Here is a 19,091-nt window from a genome sequence, read left to right on the forward strand (position 1 = left end):
GACTGCGTTTGACACCGGGGTTTTTAAACACTGGTTTTGATCTTCAAAAACAATTCAGTTTTTCTTTTCCTTTCGATCATCTGAAAGGCATGGTGCTTGGCGTACGGGTAACTTCTCGTTCTGTTTCCGAGTTTGTTTTCTTTTCCATGTCTGTAGGTCAGAGAAGCCCAACTGGGATTACCATGCAGAGATACAAGCTTTTAGCCACCGGTTACATGAAAATTTTTCTTTGGATCTTCTCAAGACCGCATTTGTTAATTCTTGTTATATTGAAAGTGAAGAGGCAAGACGCCGAGAACTTGGGCTAGACAAAGAAACGGTTGTGCTTAATCTACAAGATAATAGTAAACTTGCTGAACAAGGGATGTCTTTTTCACGTTCTTACCTGACGCAATGCTTTGAAGGTGCCTACCCAGATTTGCCTGCAGAGGGGATAGGAGCACTTGTTGATTTTCTTACCAGTCAGGAACTTGTTTCTTATGTGGCTCAAAACCTGTCTGTGCAGGACCTGACGCTTTGCAAAGAGTTTCCTGTCCCACCAGATGTGTTACAGAGGACGTTCTTTGCTGTAATAGGAGCCTTGCTCGATAGCAACGGGCCTGAGAAAACGGGGATCTTTGTCAGAGTAAGTCATTACTTATCATATATTTTTGTACTGACAATGGTAACATCTAAGGGTCTCGGAAGTTACAAGAAAAAAAAGGCAAAAAAAAAAAAAAAGTCTTGTACGTTGATGGCTGGAGATCCAGGGAGATTGGCAGAAGTTTGACAATACGTGTAACAAGACAACTTAACAATGAGATCTGTTGGGTGGTGGTGGTGGTTGGGTGGGGTTTTGGGGGGTTTTGGGATAGTGGGTATTTTGGTTTTGTGTTTGTTTTTTTTTTTTAAGAAGTACAGGCTGGTCAAGTACATAAAGTCATATACTTCTGGTTTATAATAGTGATATGTTAGTATTTGCTGACACTTGGTAAGGGAAAGTGTTATATTCCATGCACTATACTATCAAATAATGAAATTATTCCGTGTAAGGTCACATATATCTTCAATTTAAAAAAAAAACATTTTATATCAAGCAGGGGCTGAGTTCATAGGTTTTGCATGTAGGAGTGCAAGCACCTAAAGGTATTTCGTACAAAAATGTTCAATTAAAATGCAGTGTAACAAGGTAGTTTTAGCACCTACTGTGCTTTCAAGTCGTCCTTTTCACTTGTATCTAGTTTTGCAATGGAGAGATGTTTGTTAAAATCTTATTTCTGATACAAGACCGTTGAGAGGTCTCTGTAAGAGCAAGTAGCAGTTAACAGGCAAGAGATGATCCGAACATGTGAAACTCCCGTGGGTTTGCGTGTTCCCTTCAACCTGTGTGCAGAACTCCTCTGATGTACAACTTCTTTCTTGGAAGCAGCACTGAGTTGCTTACCTCGTGCTTGGAGCTGTGCGTAAGCATTGTTACAACTCCTCTCTCAGGCTGGCGCTGTTCCTTCTTTAGGTCTGGGCAGTTGACTTTTCCCAAGGCGCATATCCCCTCAGTGGCTAAATCAGACCCAGAGCTGCCGAGCGTGGCAACACTGGTTAGCTGCGCTTAGCTGTGGTGGAGCACTGAGGCAGTTTTCATCATTCATTTCAGCAGTTTATTGTCAACTGTATTAATGCCTCTTCATATTGTATTTTTATTAGGAGACACCAGAAGCTAGAGCCTTCATTACCTTTCCCATTAATTGTAACTTCTAAATATTCTTGTTTAGGATTTTTTAATTCCACAACTGATTGGAAAAGACCTGTTTGAGATCTGGGAAGTTGTAAATCCTATGGGCTTACTAGTGGAAGAACTGACCAAGAGGAATATCTCTTCTCCAGAACCAAGAATTACCAGGCAGTTGGGAGTCAGCACGGTTCTGCCACTGTACTTTGTTGGGTTGTACTGGTTAGTACAATATTAATTTAAAGTGAAATGGATTTAAGCTGGGGGAGAGGGGAGGAGGGAAGATTGCCTTTTACTTTTCTACTTGTGCTCTTTGGTCAAGTTATTACAGAAATCAGCCATTTAAGCGTTGGCCATAGCTTGCTGTAATGATGCATAAAAAGACAGTCTCTGACTAAAGGGCTTCAAAGTCTAAATTGGGCTCACGAAAGAGTCTGGGTGTATGTTCGGGGTGACCTGACATAGGAACTTTGCCAGTAGCGTAACTGAATGGCTTTGGAGGGTCCACAGCTGTATCCAGGGCTTAGGGAAGGGTAAAAAGACATGGACATCAAGGGAGGTGGGATTGAAGAGAGACTTATTTTATATTCCAGAGAAGTTTTTTAGTTTTCAAATTGCAGGCACTGTAAACTAGGCAAGAGGAGCGTCTCTATCCAGACAAGACGTAGGAAATAACAGTCATCCCCGGCGTGCTTGTCTCAGGCGTGGCCAGTGCTTGTCCTGGTCTCTTGCCCAGGGGTAACATTGCTCCTCTGCAGCAGGACAGGACCTTCTTCCACCAAAACCCACACCGCTGTTGCTTTGCTAAATGAGCTGCAGATAAATGCATAGGAAGATTGCCTTAACTTGTTCTGATTTATCATGCTTTGTTTTATATGCCTTCTAAGATTTTTTATCTTATGTAAAAGAAAGGAACTTTGATTATTTTTCTTCTGGAATCCCTGGTGCCCCTTCACAAACTGTTCCTATTCAGTGCCCATAGATGTTGATTGAATAGAGCTGAGTACATGCTTCATAACATAGAGAACTTCTCTGTGAATCCTTTTGAAGAAGTTTTAAAATGCTTTCTTACCAGGGGAGGAGAAAAGACAAGCATTTCAATTCTTTGTTTAAGCTAACCAGAGTAATGAATTTGCATATTTTTAACAGGGCTAACAAATGGAACACTGTAAAGAATCAGTGATATGTTAGGAATCAGAAAAGTGATATATGAGGAATCTAAATGAACAGAGTAGTGTTCTTCCAGGAAATGAACGCATTTCTGATTTGAGTTTCCATTGTTGAATATACAATCACTTATCTTTGCAGGAAAGACCAACGGAAATGTTTACATTTGTGTGTATATAGAAATTACCTTCAGTATTCACAGACATTGGAGGAAAAAAAAATCTAGCAGCCCTTATTCATGATACACAGTAGTGCTCAGGATTTGGTGATGAAAATGTTTTTAATTTTTTTTTTTCCCCCCCAAGCGATAAGAAGATTATAGCTGAAGGTCCTGGTGAAACGCTGCTTGCTGCAGAGGAAGAAGCTGCCCGCGTGGCGCTGCGGAAGCTGTATGGGTATACAGAGAACAGGAGACCTTGGGATTACTCAAAACCCAAACAAGGATTGGCAGCTGAAAAAGCTATCAGCAGTAACTAGATGATAAAAGACATTTCTGGTTTCTCTTAAGAATTAATGGCTTCTGTGCTGAATATAGATGTATTTAGGAAAGCCAAATTCAGTTCGGTTTTCTGATCTTCAGTGCTTAAAACTTTCAAATCAAATATACTATTGAAATAAATAAAGGCTTTTCTTTTTGCACAATGTTTAATATTTGCTCATTTTCCTACATAACAAAAGTATCCTTATTCTGAATTTTTGCCTTTTGGCTGAGAAGTTTTTCCATACATCACAGGAGACCATTTTTAATGATGTTTAATAATGTGTGACAAAATCTCGCTGTATAGAAAAAGGTTTCATGCTTCCTTGGAGACTGTTTTGAGGGTATTGTTAATAAGATGAGTTGAATTACATATGCAACATTCGTCTTTGGATTGCATTTGGATTCATTTGTCCTTGACCTTGTGAAAACATCAAAAGTGATGTTGATGATACCAAGACTGTTGGTGATTCAATTTAAAAAGAAAAAAAAAGTGCAAATGGCACTTTTGAGGTTTTACTGCTTGCATACAAATTTTATTTGCCACACACATTGGTTTCTATTGTTGGAGCATGCTCTGAAAGAGGGTTTATTTTTAATTTTTAAATTTGTAAAAATTTCTCTACTGCAAAACTAGAAATAAGTGAAAATAAGGATCATGAAGGCCTGAACCCAAAGAAATTGGAGAACATGATTTAATGATAGGCTGTTAGATAAGCTTTCTTTTTTCTCTTTTTTTTTTTTTTTTTTTCTCTTTTTGGTACTTTTCCTGTTTAGTCCAGGTACTTCATTTCTCTCCTGTCTTTTGGCTGCTTAATTTAAGCAGTCATGTGACTAAAATATTGGATTCAGTGAAATCGGCATTTGTTTTGTTGGCACCGTCTGTAGCTGTTCTAATGTAACTCCAAGTAAATGGAAAGTCACTTAGGAAAAACACGGGTACCTGCATGATGTTCCTGTTAAATGTCATAGAAATTCAGTATGTGTACCAGAAGACAACAGATCCATGAGGACTGTGACTCTTTTGGAATAATTTCCTTTAAAATTGAGTAAGAGCCTGTTAGAAACTGGGACTGAGCCCTCAAAGGAAGAAAGGAAGAAGCTGAATGTAGGACAGTGGTTAAAGAAGTGTTTCCTGCCTTATCCTATTGGGAGCACTGGCTGTAAAAAAAAAAAAAAAAAAAAAAAAAAAAGACAACAGGTAAGTGTGCCTTCACTAATCGGGGAAAAAAATATGCAGGTGGCCATTCAGACAGGTTTGATGTTACTGTCCGTGACGACGTGCATCCTTTGCCTTCGGCCCCCAGGATGGATTTATGTGAAGGACACTCAGCAGCGCAAGGTCCTGGGCTGCGGTCGTGGCTGCTAAGCAGATCTATGGTGCAGCGCAGGTGGCACGTTCACTGCTGCCCCTGGCATGGGAATGAGTTCTGACTCTGGGCTACTTGACGGAAACAGCTTTATTAGTGTATTCAAGCAAAAGAACTGGGTGGCTGCGATCCGTGTGTGTCTTCAGTATTTGGTGTGACCTGCATCTCAAGCGTGTATAAAACGCCGGTGTGGCTGGATAGCAGCGAAACCTTTCTTCTGCATTCTGGCATGGGAGACTACGTGTGTGAAAGCTTGAATATAAAAAGGAGAGCAGAAAGATCAGTCTAGCATAAAATATGCATAAAATTGCTTATGCTAAGTGAAAAGTTCCAGCTAGGTAATCTATTATCGTTTATATAAGCAAAGCCAATAAGGTCACTATATTCCAGGGGAATAATAGCAAAATCTGAAAAGAGGATAGAAATTACTCATGCTATTTTTAGTTTCCGGATGAGGTATTTCTCTTACCTTTACCCATTTTAAAAGGACAATAGTGAAGGTGGGTTTTTTTATATCCAAAGTTTGATCTACCTACTATTTTTTATATACATATTTATGTATTTTGAGAGAGAGAAAAAAGCAATTTTCTGGCAGTTTACCTTAAAAGAATGTTTAAGATCTGCTTACTGTGGCTTTACAGTTTGGAATATGGACATAAGTCCGAGGAAAAGTGGATTACTGAATAGTGTGCTGGAAAAAAAAAAACGAGTAATGCAAGATAAATCAATTTATTGTGTAGTACATGTATGGAATGTCTTGAGCTCAAACAGAAAGACAGTTTGGGGACATGGTAAGAAAGGACTGGGTTTTTATAGAGGTGTGAGTGAAAAAGGCGTTTTTATAAGAAAACGTGTCCTATTTTCAAGCTTCCATAGGTCAGAAAAGCATTTTATATCATATTCGTGCTTTAATTTCTGGCACTCACGCATATATTTAAGGATCTACCGTTGCAGTAGTGGGATCATTTACATACTTCAGATTAATAACTACTCTTTTTTCTTCTTTTTTTTTTTTCCCGAATCAGTAGCCATAAACAACATCTAAATGGCATTAAAAGATTGGTTAGATTTACAGAAATCAGTATCTGCAAAGTCTGGTGAAAACGGCAGCTTTTCTTCTAGTAGAAACATTGTTCATGAAATTCCATGATAGTTTTGTTGTCTGAAAAGTACTTTGTAAGCTACTTGCATTGGTTCTGACCCAGGTGCTGTTTACAAATGCATTTATGTCCCCCAGTGGTTGTTCCTTTCTTAAATCACATTTTATTTATCTTTCAGAGAAGACAATGGATCAAGCAGCGTGTCAATAATTGACTGACACAAAGGAATCAGGACAGTTTATTCTTGCAACCCATTGAACAACTCACTGATTATTGTTATGAATATTATCTTTGTAAGCTTAATGGTAGAAAAGGATATGGTTTTTAGCATTCGTGGAATTTTGGAATAGGTTGACATCATCTCAAGAGGCAAGTTTGATTATGCTTTCCTGTATGCCACCTTTTAACCTTATCTGATGCAGATATTTCTGTTACTGTATTTGCATTTATCCTTCCTTTAACTCATTCAAACCTTATCTCAAGATTTTTTTTTAAGTGAAAATTATGATTGGTAAACCAGAACACCAATAACAGTATTTCTGCACTAACTTAAAATATGATGTCATGTGTGTACTAACAGCTACATTTTGACAAAAGTACAGTACTATATGCTAACCCTTTTTTTAGCTTTCTTTTCCTTCTTGATCTTTGTATTAATTTGCATAAGTATGCTAATATGCTTAAACATAGATATAAGTCAAATTTTGAAATAAATGGACTACTAGTCATTAATCCATTAAAAGCAATGGCAGTTTTGCTATTGATTTTGGTCTGGACTTGGTTTTATTCCAAATGTTAAACAAACTCAAAGTCTGAATAGTCTTGGATTACTCTGTCATCTAGATCCTTTGTCTTTTTCATGAAAGTGTTTTAAAAGTTATTTTATTTTGAGAAAGGTAAGAGAAGTTCTACTGTATTGGTCCCAGCTAAGTAATTGGAGAAAAACAACGTAATACGCTTTCATGTACTTTATTAAGTTACTTCTGTTCTCGGTATGTGCTTTTGCTCCTGTGTTTCGAGCTGTTCAGTAATGTGATTGAACACTCTGTATTATCTCCTTGTCTTCAAGTGCAGCTGCTTCTGGTTACAATAACCAAACATTTTGCTGTAATTTTCTCTTAAAAAAACAAAAAACAGTCCAGGAATAATTCTTGTGTTAATTGTTGCTGTGACTCAAAGGCAGGAGATTAAAATACAATCACTTTACAGTTATCTCCATGTTAATTCAGAGTTCGAAATTGCTGGTGAAAAGTGAAAGCTTTTATTGAAATTTCTTATACCAAACTCATTTGGTTTTTATGATAAATCAAAAATTTAAGTAAGCTGCTCTGGGGTTATGTTGCTATAAAAAGCCATGAAGAATTCAAAACATCAAAAGATGTGTTGTCATTCTTTTTTGCAGGGCAGGGGGAGAGGGATGATGCAGAAACATTAGAAGAGACCTACTTTTTCTTGTCCTTAGCTTTACTGGGTGCTGTGGTAAACTTTAAACAGGCTCTAAACTATTTGGTTTCTCTTACATCTGAGCTTTGGAGTTTAATATTAAGAGGTGCATTTAGTGTAGAGAAGCAAACATCCAAGGACAGATTGTTTTTATCTTTTCAAATTGATTCCGCTGATCTAATGGCACTAGTTTTGTGTGTTTACCATTTCAGCTTGTCTAAGAAATTGTTGATGGATTGGGAAGATATTGGTCAGTAAATCGCCACTGTCATAGCGCATAGTGGAAACACAGTTGATCTGCGTGACAGAATCAGCACATTGAAGGCTGTCGGTGATTCTTTAAATCACGGGGCATGCTGCAAAGCAGCTCTTCATGGTGCACCTAAAAACTGGGGCTGGTCGTCTTTGGGATAAAGGTAGCTCTAGGGAGAAGGTAAACGTTATCATCCCTTTCTGTTTTTGTGTAGTAAGTGTAATGTTTCTGCCAGTCTGTGGCAGCTATGCTTGTGACTGTGCCCTTGAACTTCCAGTTTTATAGAATCATAGAATCATTAAGGTTGGAAAAGACCTCTAAGATCATCGAGTCCAACCATCAACCCAACACTACCATGCCCACTAAACCATGTCCCTAAGCGCCTCATCTACACGTCTTTTAAATACTTCCAGGGATGGTGACTCCACCACTTCCCTGGGCAGCCTGTTCCAAGGCCTGACCACTCTTTCAGTAACGAAGTTTTTCCTAATGTACAACTAAACCTCCATTGGCGCAACTTGAGGCCATTTCCTCTCGTCCTGTCGCCAGTTACTTGGGAGAAGAGACCAACCCCCACCTCGCTACAACCTCCTTTCAGGCAGTTGCAGAGAGAGGTAAGGTCTCCCCTCAGCCTCCTCCAGGCTAAACAGCCCCAGTTCCCTCAGCTGCTCCTCATAAGACTTGTGCTCCCGACCCTTCACCAGCTTCGTTCAAATATGTTATCTGAATTGCTACAGTGCAGGTATTGTGCGACTATCAGGGACCTCCTGGATCATCCAGACAATCCGTCACCATCACAGCTGTGTCATGTGATCCTTTTCCTAAACAGATTGAGCTCCGTTTTAGAAGCATTAGATCTTTTGCTCTTGTTGCTCCAGCTGGGGACAATTACAGAACCTCACTGTTCTGATATGGGAATTAAAAATTATGCCTTACCTCTGTAAGTATTCATTGCCAGGTGTGCTCAGTTGTTCTTATACCAGTGTTCTTTATCAGAAGAAATCTTGACTTTATTGACGTTGGGAGAATTTTGCATTTAATTCCAATGAGATGAAAATTTCATCGAGTTTCGAACATGCTTGAGAGTTCCCCTTTATAAGCATCTCTGTAGCTCTACAGTCCTATGTTTTCCCCTAATTAGGCTGGGATGCTTATATAAATCAGAGCAACATCTGTTTTATAACTTGAGTAACATATTTTAGATTAATCATTACCTCACATTTTTAGTTTAATACTCTTTGTCCTGAAGGCATGATTTTGGTTTAAAGTACTTAATTTTGGTACTTTATGTAGGCAACCAAAATTAATCGCATCAGTAGGTAGGTGTGTCTATTGAAAAACGGTATTCTCAATAGTCATTCAAATGACTTGGCCAATTTTTATGTAGCATTTCTAACTCTTAAAAACATGCATACCTGCAAAAAAAAGTTCTGAAAGAATGTTTTGATATCCAGCTTCAAAGAAACATTTTAACACTATTTAATGGAAGTTGTCTCAGTAGAGGGAGACAATAGTTAGCTATAGTCTTTCGCTTCTGGCAACAGATTCTATAGTTTCATGATTCACACATATTAAGGTAAGTATTGAATCAGATCTCTGGTTTGTCAGTACCAGTGTATTTGTCTCTTTCTGTAGGCTGTGGCTAGCACTTAGGTGGGGGAATAAAAAGTGCCGCTGGCAATTTTTCCACCTTATAGAAGTGAGAAAAGAAATACTTTTGACTGGTGTGGGAGATCAGTTTCTAAAGTTTCTAGGTTTGTAAGTTTTAAAATGTTCTGCTCTTGCTTATTTGACCATTTCTAGCAAATGATGCTACCATTTACATAGTAAGAGATAATAGACCCACTGCCACACTGAGCTGACAGTTCTGTGGGGACATACCTAGATTTGTGATTAGCATCTCTCAGGTAACGCAGGGGATATTGCCAGATCAAACAAATAATTAAGCCTAGCTGAATGAAAAATCATGACGTGTCCCTCAAGGCTGAAGGAAGCACACCAGTGGAGCACCACTGTCCTATGCTAGACCTAAACCTATGAGAGAAAATTCGGAGTAACCGGAGTTCAAAGATACCATTCTGCAATCTGATCTTGTGGAGTATCTCCTTCATGGAGGCAGCCCTACGTAATTAAGAAAATACTAATGAAACTGAGCAAGTGTTACAGAATTAGTCCTGTAAGAGCAGAGGATTAACGAGGGGGAAGCATTCCCACAACCAGAGGACAGTAATTTGCCTAAAAGTTCTGGCTTGGTCCAATGAAGAAATTTGGTTACTTTAATGATAATTTCAATAGAAAGACTAGGAGGCACAGCTTTATCCTGTAGGTTATTGGCACAAATATCAGTGCTTAGGATGATAACGTAACAAAATGGTTTGTAGAAATAATTCCAACGTCAGAGAATGTTTAAGGAGGAAAAGAGTCCAGAGAGAAAATGGCTTCATTTGTTGAGTGCTAGTTGAATGCTAATGGAAATTATTCTCTTTAATTTCAAGTGATAGGAACTGAAAATGTTTACAAAATAACTTTTTTTTTATAGTCCATCAGAAAAAAAAAAGGTTGCCTAATCTAAAAGCGTGTATCTGAAGGTTGCTTATTCCATTACACAGAGCTCCTGCATCAAGTAACAACTGTGGCAATGAGCTTAGTAGAACTACTTTTCTAATTTGATTGGGCTTTCACCCTTAGGGGGCTAATGGTTTTAGATTGGGGTGATTTACCTCTCATTTTCTGTTTATAATATCAGAGTACAGTTCAGTTTTGCTTTTATGTTTCTTTTGCAGTAGAAATATATGTTGAATATTTCATTTCTATCTCAAATATCATGTGATGCTATTTCAGCGTGTTTTCAATCAGGCAGACATGTTCAACAACCTGTATCTGCCAGGCAATGAGACAACACTTTGGAGAACAAAAAAAAAAAGACGACATTCATACTGGCATTTAGCAGATCCTCACATGGCAATTCATTATTGCTTCTATTGCTGCTTTTATTACTTTAGGATGAGCCTACACTAGATGCACATACCCATATAGTTTCACTTCAAGACCCATGGCATTGCATACTTTTCTCCCAGCTGCTGGGAATCTGCACTGACACTCGGTGTCCTGTGACTACAGGCATGACGTCAAAATGAGGTTTGTGATAATTTCCTTGATTCGGTCTGTGTGCCGCGTGAACAGCAGGCAGGCTGCTGAAGTTCATGGAAATCTAGACCAGTAGCAAACCTGTTGATTGTTCCCAGGTTTCAGAGGTAGGTAATTTATTTCATGGTTTATTTCTTGGAAAGATTCTTGTTGAACCTGTCAGTTCTTAATAGGTTATTTCAACTGCCTACTGTGAGCTTGGCTGTAAGATCAAGTGTTTAGGAGATGATCATGGATCAGATTGCATTTGTTTGATCTCATTACCTTGTGAGCAACAAAACCGGGCAATTTAAAATAACAAGTTTGAACATTTTTTCTTGACTGGAGTACTATACTCATCATTTCCTAGTAGCCAAAAACATCAGGGACTAGATAATAATAATAATAGTCGTCGTCGTCGTCGTCGTCATCATCATCATCATCATCGTCATCATGTATGATAAAATTTGGAATAAGCTTCAAAATTTTCCTCTAGAGAAAAATTCCCCCTGTTGCAGAAGGGATTTGCTGCTAGTGACAGAATCTACTGCTAAATTATCTGATTCTTACCAGATTCTTTCTGAAACCTGCAATGAAAGCTTTTCATACTTCAACATAATTTCAATTTTTGAAGCATAACAATACATCCTTTTAACATGAAGATGTCATTCCAAAGAGTTGGCGTTGACAAACGGTTATTTGGATTTCATTGTACCAGGGGACGAACCTGGCTGTAGAGAGGACCAAGGGCAATTGTGGCCATTGCCTGGCAGCGCTGAGAGGCTCTAGCAAAGAAGGGAAACACACGGTACTTCGGAGCAAAGCTGCGATTGTGGACAATACTCTGAAAATTCATTGACTCTTAGGTGCCCAGTTTATAACGAGGATGAAAGAGAAAGAATTAAACCCTTTGACAGGTGGGTTTGTACAGTGATCTCTATCAATGATGGAAAGAGGAGGAGCGTAAAACAAAAGTTTACCCTGGCAAATGTCAAGGTCAGTAACAATGGGAACTTTTCATGGGTTAAACCTTTCTCTGTTAATCATTACTTTGCTTAAATTGTTTTATTTTTGAATGGTTACACTCATAATCCTAACTCTGAATTACCAAAGTTGTGGTCTGCACCCAGAGCCACCTGCGCAGCAGGGAACGGCGGCCGTTGGCTAATCAGCACGGCCGGGCACGCACCTCCGGTATCTCTCGCCTGCACGTGCCGACATTTCAGCTGGGCAGTTATCTGTGTGCCCAAAGGTACACACAGGGAGGGGAAAATAAGCTGAAGGGTAGTTCTGGCATCAAAGCAATATTTATAAGCTGGCTCTGAATACATTGAACCTGAAAAATTGGAAAGCTGGACCTTCAGCAGTAAAGTACTGAGGTCTGAAACAACCCCATGCAAAGAGGAGCAGGATGCAAAAACCCTTATGTACTCACAAAATGATCTTGATGATTTAGGAACGTCAGGGCAAACTTAGAGAGCTCTAAGGAAATTATACTAACAGTGTCACAAATTCTAACAATTGCAAGAGACTTGATTAAAAGTCCTAAGTTGTAAGAAATACTATGCTTACCTAATAGCTTCTGTAATACTTTCATTTCCATATTTGTGATGATTTATTAACTGTCAGGTTCCTCTTCCCTGCCAATTTTCCTCATCCGTGGTAGTCTGGAGGAGCTTGTTTTATTTTTTTTCATTTGTTTAAAAATCTCTTGCACGTCGGGGGCTGTATTTCTCAAATTCCTGTGTTTATGTCAGTAAGACGCTGCTCTTTAATAACTGGCGTATTGCTTTGAGTGGACATTATCCCAAATTTTTTATTCACTGTGCTGTTTCAGAGTATTTATTCATTCTCTAGCATAAACTCCCTTGTCCATACACCAAACTGAAAAAACAAACCAAAACAAGGTTTTGCTCTAGTCGGGCTGCAGTAATGTTCTGAACGCTTGCTCTTTTCCAGTTGCCAAAACACAGTATGTGGAATATTACTACGCCCACAGTGCCTTAATTGTTAATTTGTTTCTGGTTTTTGTTGTTGTTGTGTTTTAATTTAATTTATTTAAGCACGTAACCCGTAAGTATTAAATATCCCTGTCATGAAAAAAGCTTCTTTTACATGTCAAGTCACTTGCTGATGAGCATTTCTCTTTTTCCTCTTGGTTAAGAAAGAGTTTTTCTAATTGGCAAATACTTTCAAGACCTGCATTCTCAATCGAAATTCACACACATTGTTTCAGAAAGACATGCCCGTCATTGCCACTTAACCAGAGAATGCATTCTTGAAGGAAATCTTAATTTTTTTTAAGCTGTTTGTGCCTGCAACTATGGCTTGCAATGTTGAAAAGAGTCAGTTCAAGGCAAGAAACTGGAAGTGCTCTTGCTGTGCAGCAGAATGTACAAGAGGCCTTAATGTCAGGGGATTTGCTTTTCTTGTTAAATTAATTATTCTAAACAACAATTTGAGGGTTTGTCCTTTTTACTTCCAAACTAAATGATACGGAGAGAAAGTGCTAAAACGTTACTAGTTTTAGCAGTATTTTTCCCATGTATGGATTGAGATTAGGCTTCTCCTGCAGAAACCTCCCTTAAGAGGGTATTTGCAGCTGCCGGGGATTATCCGTATCTATTCACCGCAACTGCGTTAGTCTGTGCTACGTTCTCCGGGGGATTTTTTGTTTGTTGCGCATCTTGTTAGTGCTCTTACTTTTAACCTGTTAATACCACCAGTCATAAAGCCCTTCTCTCTGCAGTTTGGACAAGACAAATTCTCAGGGATTCATGGAAAAAATCGTGGTGACAATATCTCAGATTTTAAAATTACGGTAATGGGAAACGTTACACTAAATTTGAAGGATCAGATTTCCTTTTGTAGTCCACTTCAAAAATATTTTCTTTCAGAAACGGGGTGACTGAAGAACTTCATTTTCTCATATTCACATTACATCGCTTATTTTCTTTATTCATCATTTGAATGTCTGACATCTGAAAGCTCTATTTCCCAAATTTCACTGTTTGGTTATGTCCATCTCCATTGCTTTACTCCAAGATACCATTCTTTTTCATCCCACTTCAAATCCAAGTGGATGTTTCCATGATTTTTAGTTATTCTGTACTTGTTATATTCTTTGATTTGTTCAGTGCAGTGTACAAAACTTCGTTTATCCGGCAAGATTCAAACACTGCATTGGAGTCACTGATTTACCATCTCAGTGTTTCAGATAATGGAGTGCACCATAGGTATTTCGTGGCTTGTCTTGGCATCTTAGACTCAGCCCACTTTTTCCTTCCTTTTTGACCTTTTTCATTCTTTACATATTCAGGTTGACTTAGAGAATTAGAAAGTTTTGTACCTGTTTTCTGTGTGTAGATTCCACTTGTAAACACTGCTTCAGGATTACCACGAGCACTAAAGGATGCCTGCTCAGAACAGTTAATTCTACTCTAGTGTTCTCCATATCAGCCTTCAAGTGATGTTTATTGAAAGAATTAAGATTTTAGGAAAGTCTGAAGGAGAATATGTGAGTTTTGTAAAGCATGGGCAAATAAAAGAACACTGGTTGAGAATATTACTTCTCCTGTCTATTTTAATATTGTGTTTCCCTCACTGAAGATGCTTTTCAAATTGTCTGCAATTCTTTTTGCCAAATCTAAGGCAGTTCTAAGACAGCACTAACTGATAGTAGTTTCCACAAATTAGACTGACTAATCAATAATTTAGATTCATTAGTGGAGAGGAACAAAGGCCTCTCTTCATTCCCTTGGGAGTTTTACAGAAAACAGGCAGGAAATGCTCATCATCAAGTGGAAAAGGAAGAATTGAACTTGAAAAGACACTGGGCTTTAAATACAAGTCTCATTCATAGGTCAAGAAATAAGTTATGTTATGTAAACTTTAATGTAAAAATTAAGTTGTTCCCATTCAGAGAGCTGGGAGAGCATTTCCTGGTTTAGTACTTTATGTAGCCAAATACTACAGAAATTGTTGGTGGTTTAGATATCTATTCAGATTCTGTCTCTCCCTCTTCTAATTTAGAACTAAAGTTAGACAGAGTTAAACTGTCTTTCCACCATCGAGGTCTGTCTTTCAGCTCTTTGTCTCCTAAGGCCATTTGTTTGCTTCCTGCTTCCTTTATTGATAATTTATTGATTTATTCCTTTATTCCTTGGACCAGGCTGCCCAGGGAAGTGGTAGAGTCACCATCCCTGGAAGTATTTAAAAGACGTGTAGATGAGGCGCTTAGGGACATGGTTTAGTGGGCATGGTGGTGTTGGGTTAACGGTTGGACTTGATGATCTTAGAGGTCTTTTCCAACCTTAATGATTCTATGATTCTATGATTCTAGGTTCCACAACCTCTCTCTTCTACCTATAGGCTCTAGGCTGCCTTGTGTATTGCTATCGTTCCCATCGGCAGTTCCAGCAAATGTAAAATATGATATGGCTTACCATTATTTTTCTATTGCTGTTTATAGGATCGAATATGAATATACTGCCTTTTCATAGTTCAGAGGGTTCCGCTCTCCTTTGGCATGTTCCTCCGAAAGGATGCATGAAACAATTATTTTACAAGAAGTCCTGTGATTTGTGGTACAGTTTATAAAGCATCATTCAACTACAGGATCTTATAGAATAATGATAAACCAATACAAATTAAAATCAGTAATAGAAACATTGGCACATACCCTAAAAATAAAGGTACTGTAAAGATGAACTTAAAACACATTCACCTCACGTACAAGATATTCCTATGACAGATGTTTTGCCTTCACTGCAACTGCATGTAGGCATGGTCTTTCCACTACCTAGTCTGTGATTACAAACTGGGATATGATCTTGTACACTTAAGGCATGATGGAAATTGAAGAACTGTGTCAAATAAAGGGGCAAGGTTGAAATATTGATAACCTTTCAACATCACTGATCAAGCTAGAAAGCAGGAAGAGAGTAATGCCTCCTCAGCTATCAAAATTTCTCACTAAAATTAAAAAATGAAAAATTCCTGTAACTTTGGAACAAGTCAATCTGCTGAAATGTCCTCTCTGGATATGAAAACCTCCTGTTGAACTAGACTGGATTACACTATGAGCTGGGACAATCCTGCACTCAAAAATCCCCCACTGGGAAAAAAAAAAAAGTCTGTTCTTCACGGAGCACGTTGCCTGGAGGAACTTGTAAATCTGAAGGCAGTAAAGCAATTACAATCTTAGGCAAGACAGGCTCACAAGGTCCTGGTAGTGCCAGTCCAGCCAGAAGAGCACAGTGTATAGTTACCAACTGTAATAAGTTACACAGAAGCTGCTCGCTCTTCTGAAACACTTTCTAAACAGCTAAAATTCAATAACAGAATTTATTTTTTTAATCTTATCAATGGATGCACTTTTTTTTTTTTTAAGTTTTATGAGAAGAAAACAAAAGTAGAAGATGAAGAAAGCCTAAGGAGAATATTTCCATGAGAGAGATGTTAGCAGTTTAGTTAACTTGAAAAACTGGAGAGAAGTAGGTCACTAGTGCTACATGGGAGTCCATCCAGGAAATCTCAGTCCTTCCCATTGAAAAACTTCAAGTAAATTCAACCAAACTACAAGGTAATAGAATTAATTCAGGCAAAAGGAACTGTATTTTTAACAACACTAACTTTAGGATGTCACTGATTCAATTCATTTCAATTCAAATTTTCCACTCAAACAATTTAGAAAAATCAATAACTGCAAGAAGCTCATCTAAATTATCATTTACAATGGAACCTTCGTTCTTAGCAATAATCACCAAGAGCAGAACATCAAGCTAAGAGGAAAGATACTTAAGGCTTTTTAACCACCTCTGATATTGATCTGTTGTGTTAATGTTGGAAAGGCATTCTACACCTTTACGGTCCTCTTCTTAAAACCCATCTGGTTTGTTCAGATTAATAGGAAAATTCTAGTTTACTTTGCAGCAAGGAGAGTATGTGTCTTGCTATTAATGCCTGATACCTGGCTCTACACAGCTTCAATCTATCTCACTTGGAAACTGTAAAAGTTGTTCTATCAATAAAGATATAGTAGATAGGTCATAAACTGTTGAAGGAGGAGTCTAAAGAAGAATTGCTTTTTCTGTTTATATTTTTTGGTCTTTTTGATACTTCCTGCTCTTCTGCTGGCTCTTGGTTTTGTATCTCACCCTATACCTTCAGCCTCCTCCATGTCATCCTCAGAGACAGCACTTTTGCTTTGCATTGCTGTGGTGGCTGAAAATAATTTCCTGATCTACATTACTCAGAACAAATTAGGTGTATGTCACACTAATAAAACATGACATTTAAAAAAAAAAAATTAAAGACCACTAACTTGTGCATTACAAAAGACCAAGCTGATGTGACTGTGCCTTCCTCTTTATTGTGAGGTCTGTTTCCTACAAACAGCTGTTATGGGTAAAGGCAGGGCTATCCATCATTTACCTTTCCTACTATGTTAATGTCATAGCAGTGGGTGGGAAATGTCAAAGGGAAATGGCATTTCAAACAAAAACAATTTTGTAATTCAATCATATTTGTCTGACCATTTTCTGCAGTTAAATTTTCTAGATTTAAATAACTGTCAACAATCAATAATGATTTATATAAAAATTACTATGACTTTCTCTTGTTTTGATCTCTTACTAAAATGTATCTATTCATTAACAAAAAGCTACTGCTTAAATTAGGCCAGGCACAGACACACAATTCATGCCCAGGTGACTGAATCTTTAATAGAGCATACCAGAGAACGTTCCTGCCAGATACACTTGCAGTGTTCTTTCCTAGCATTTTCAGAAAACCCTTCATATACAAATATTGCAGTAGCAGTTTACCATAGAGCCAATACACCTAATCCCAGGATTAATTTTGAATGCCCATCAGTAGTGAAGCAAGATGGCTTTAATAGCCCATTAGTCTTTCAGCATGATAATTTTCACGTCACTTAGCCTGCTGGGTTAATTGCTTTAAAATGGATATTATTGACCTCAATCTTAGTGACAAACGGAGAACGTTTTATTCATCTCCCAAATGTACATTCTTAGATTCTTGTTTCTCTTGGTCCTGACAATAAGTCCCCTGGATTATGTGCTTATATATTATGATTTATACCCTATTAGCTCATATTTAAGGGCTTACTGAAGCAACGTCTTTCAGATATTATTACCCCTGACTGGGCTAACGTTTAAGTTCTGGTTTTTATGTGAAGAGAAATGCTGCAAGCATAAGAAATCATTGGTTTACCTCATTAAGAAATTAATTTTAATGCTAAAAGCTGTAGCAGGTGCAGCAGGGATTAAGCACTTTTGGAATAAACAGCTGGCCAGTATATTTTCAACCACAAAAGTTTGGTCATTACGAGCAGAGAATGAAGAACAAATTTGGACAGAGAAGCTGTAGGAAAGGAGATTCAGGTCCTAGGATAGAGAAAGAGAAAAATGTATCAGGAAAAAGAAAACCAAAGAGTAAAGCTGAAGAATAGAGTTTTTATTCACGTGTGTTATTTGTGGATTTTTTTCCTTTAGTAATTTAGAGAAAACACAAGCCATCTGCTTTGAGGAAATTAATGCTAGCTGTGAGCCACAAAAAACAGAAAAGGAGGGAGCGGAAAAGCAGCACAAGTTACGTTACTGCTTGTGGAGAGGTGAAACAGGGCTGGAAGTTAATGTAGCCAGTTTTCAGATTTATATATGTCAACAGTGTAACACATACATTTATACATGGGTAGTTGTATTTCTCAAGCACCCGCTCCTGTGGGAAACGAGATGGTAAGATTTAGACGCTTGATTGTAGGAACCCAAGATTTGGAGCAGATGTGCTCACAGTCTCTAGAAGAACCCAATTCCCACAGAGCTTATGGATATTTGTGAAAGGGTGTCTCCTCACAACCCTCTGAAGTCTCTTTATGTTGTTTCCTGGGGTAAATCGGCTTTATAAGATATAGAATGGAGAGGCTTGGTATTTTTAAAAAGTGGTTTCTAAACCAAATTAATGTTAATAAAGGTCATTTATCTACTAGCATAAGCCCATCTTGGTGCTGACCATGAATAACATCAGAACTGTTTCTTCATGAAACGAAGTAGAGCCTGCTCTAGTGTAATATGAAATCCGTAAGACTCCTGTTGAACTGCGTGATCGACTTAAACAGTACTAGGATTTTCCCTGGGAGCTCAGTTCCACGTTTTAATGACAATGACAACTTCAATGACAATGGTATCGTTTTTATTAACAACTATTCATGTAAGTACATTCCGACACAAACAATTGAAGTTGGACATTCTGGCCTCAGTTGCAAAGCGCCTTTGACTGTCGATGAAACAAAACCCAACTGTATGTAGCAACTCTCCGCTACAGCAAGTGTTGTGGCCAATCACTGCTCTCCAAAGTATCTTCCAGGAAAAAAAAATTGTTTTTTAACCTTTAAACTTTTTTTTTTCTAAATTTAGGTCATCTACGT

The 19,091-nt window shown here is 38.0% G+C and overlaps 1 protein-coding gene across 1 annotated transcript; it reads left to right on the forward strand.

Annotated features, from left to right (window-relative positions):
* Positions 1-156: 156 nt before the first annotated feature.
* Positions 157-3,489, forward strand: MRPL44 (mitochondrial ribosomal protein L44; the record flags this gene model as incomplete). The annotated part of the gene is made up of 3 exons (XM_009585175.1): positions 157-625; positions 1,749-1,927; positions 3,178-3,489. Coding segments are annotated over 3 exons (820 nt in total), but the record flags the coding sequence as incomplete, so codon positions are not given.
* Positions 3,490-19,091: the final 15,602 nt, after the last annotated feature.

Source organism: Fulmarus glacialis, unplaced genomic scaffold, assembly GCF_000690835.1.
Source record: "Fulmarus glacialis isolate BGI_N327 unplaced genomic scaffold, ASM69083v1 scaffold28489, whole genome shotgun sequence".
NCBI classification, from domain to species: Eukaryota; Metazoa; Chordata; class Aves; order Procellariiformes; family Procellariidae; genus Fulmarus; species Fulmarus glacialis.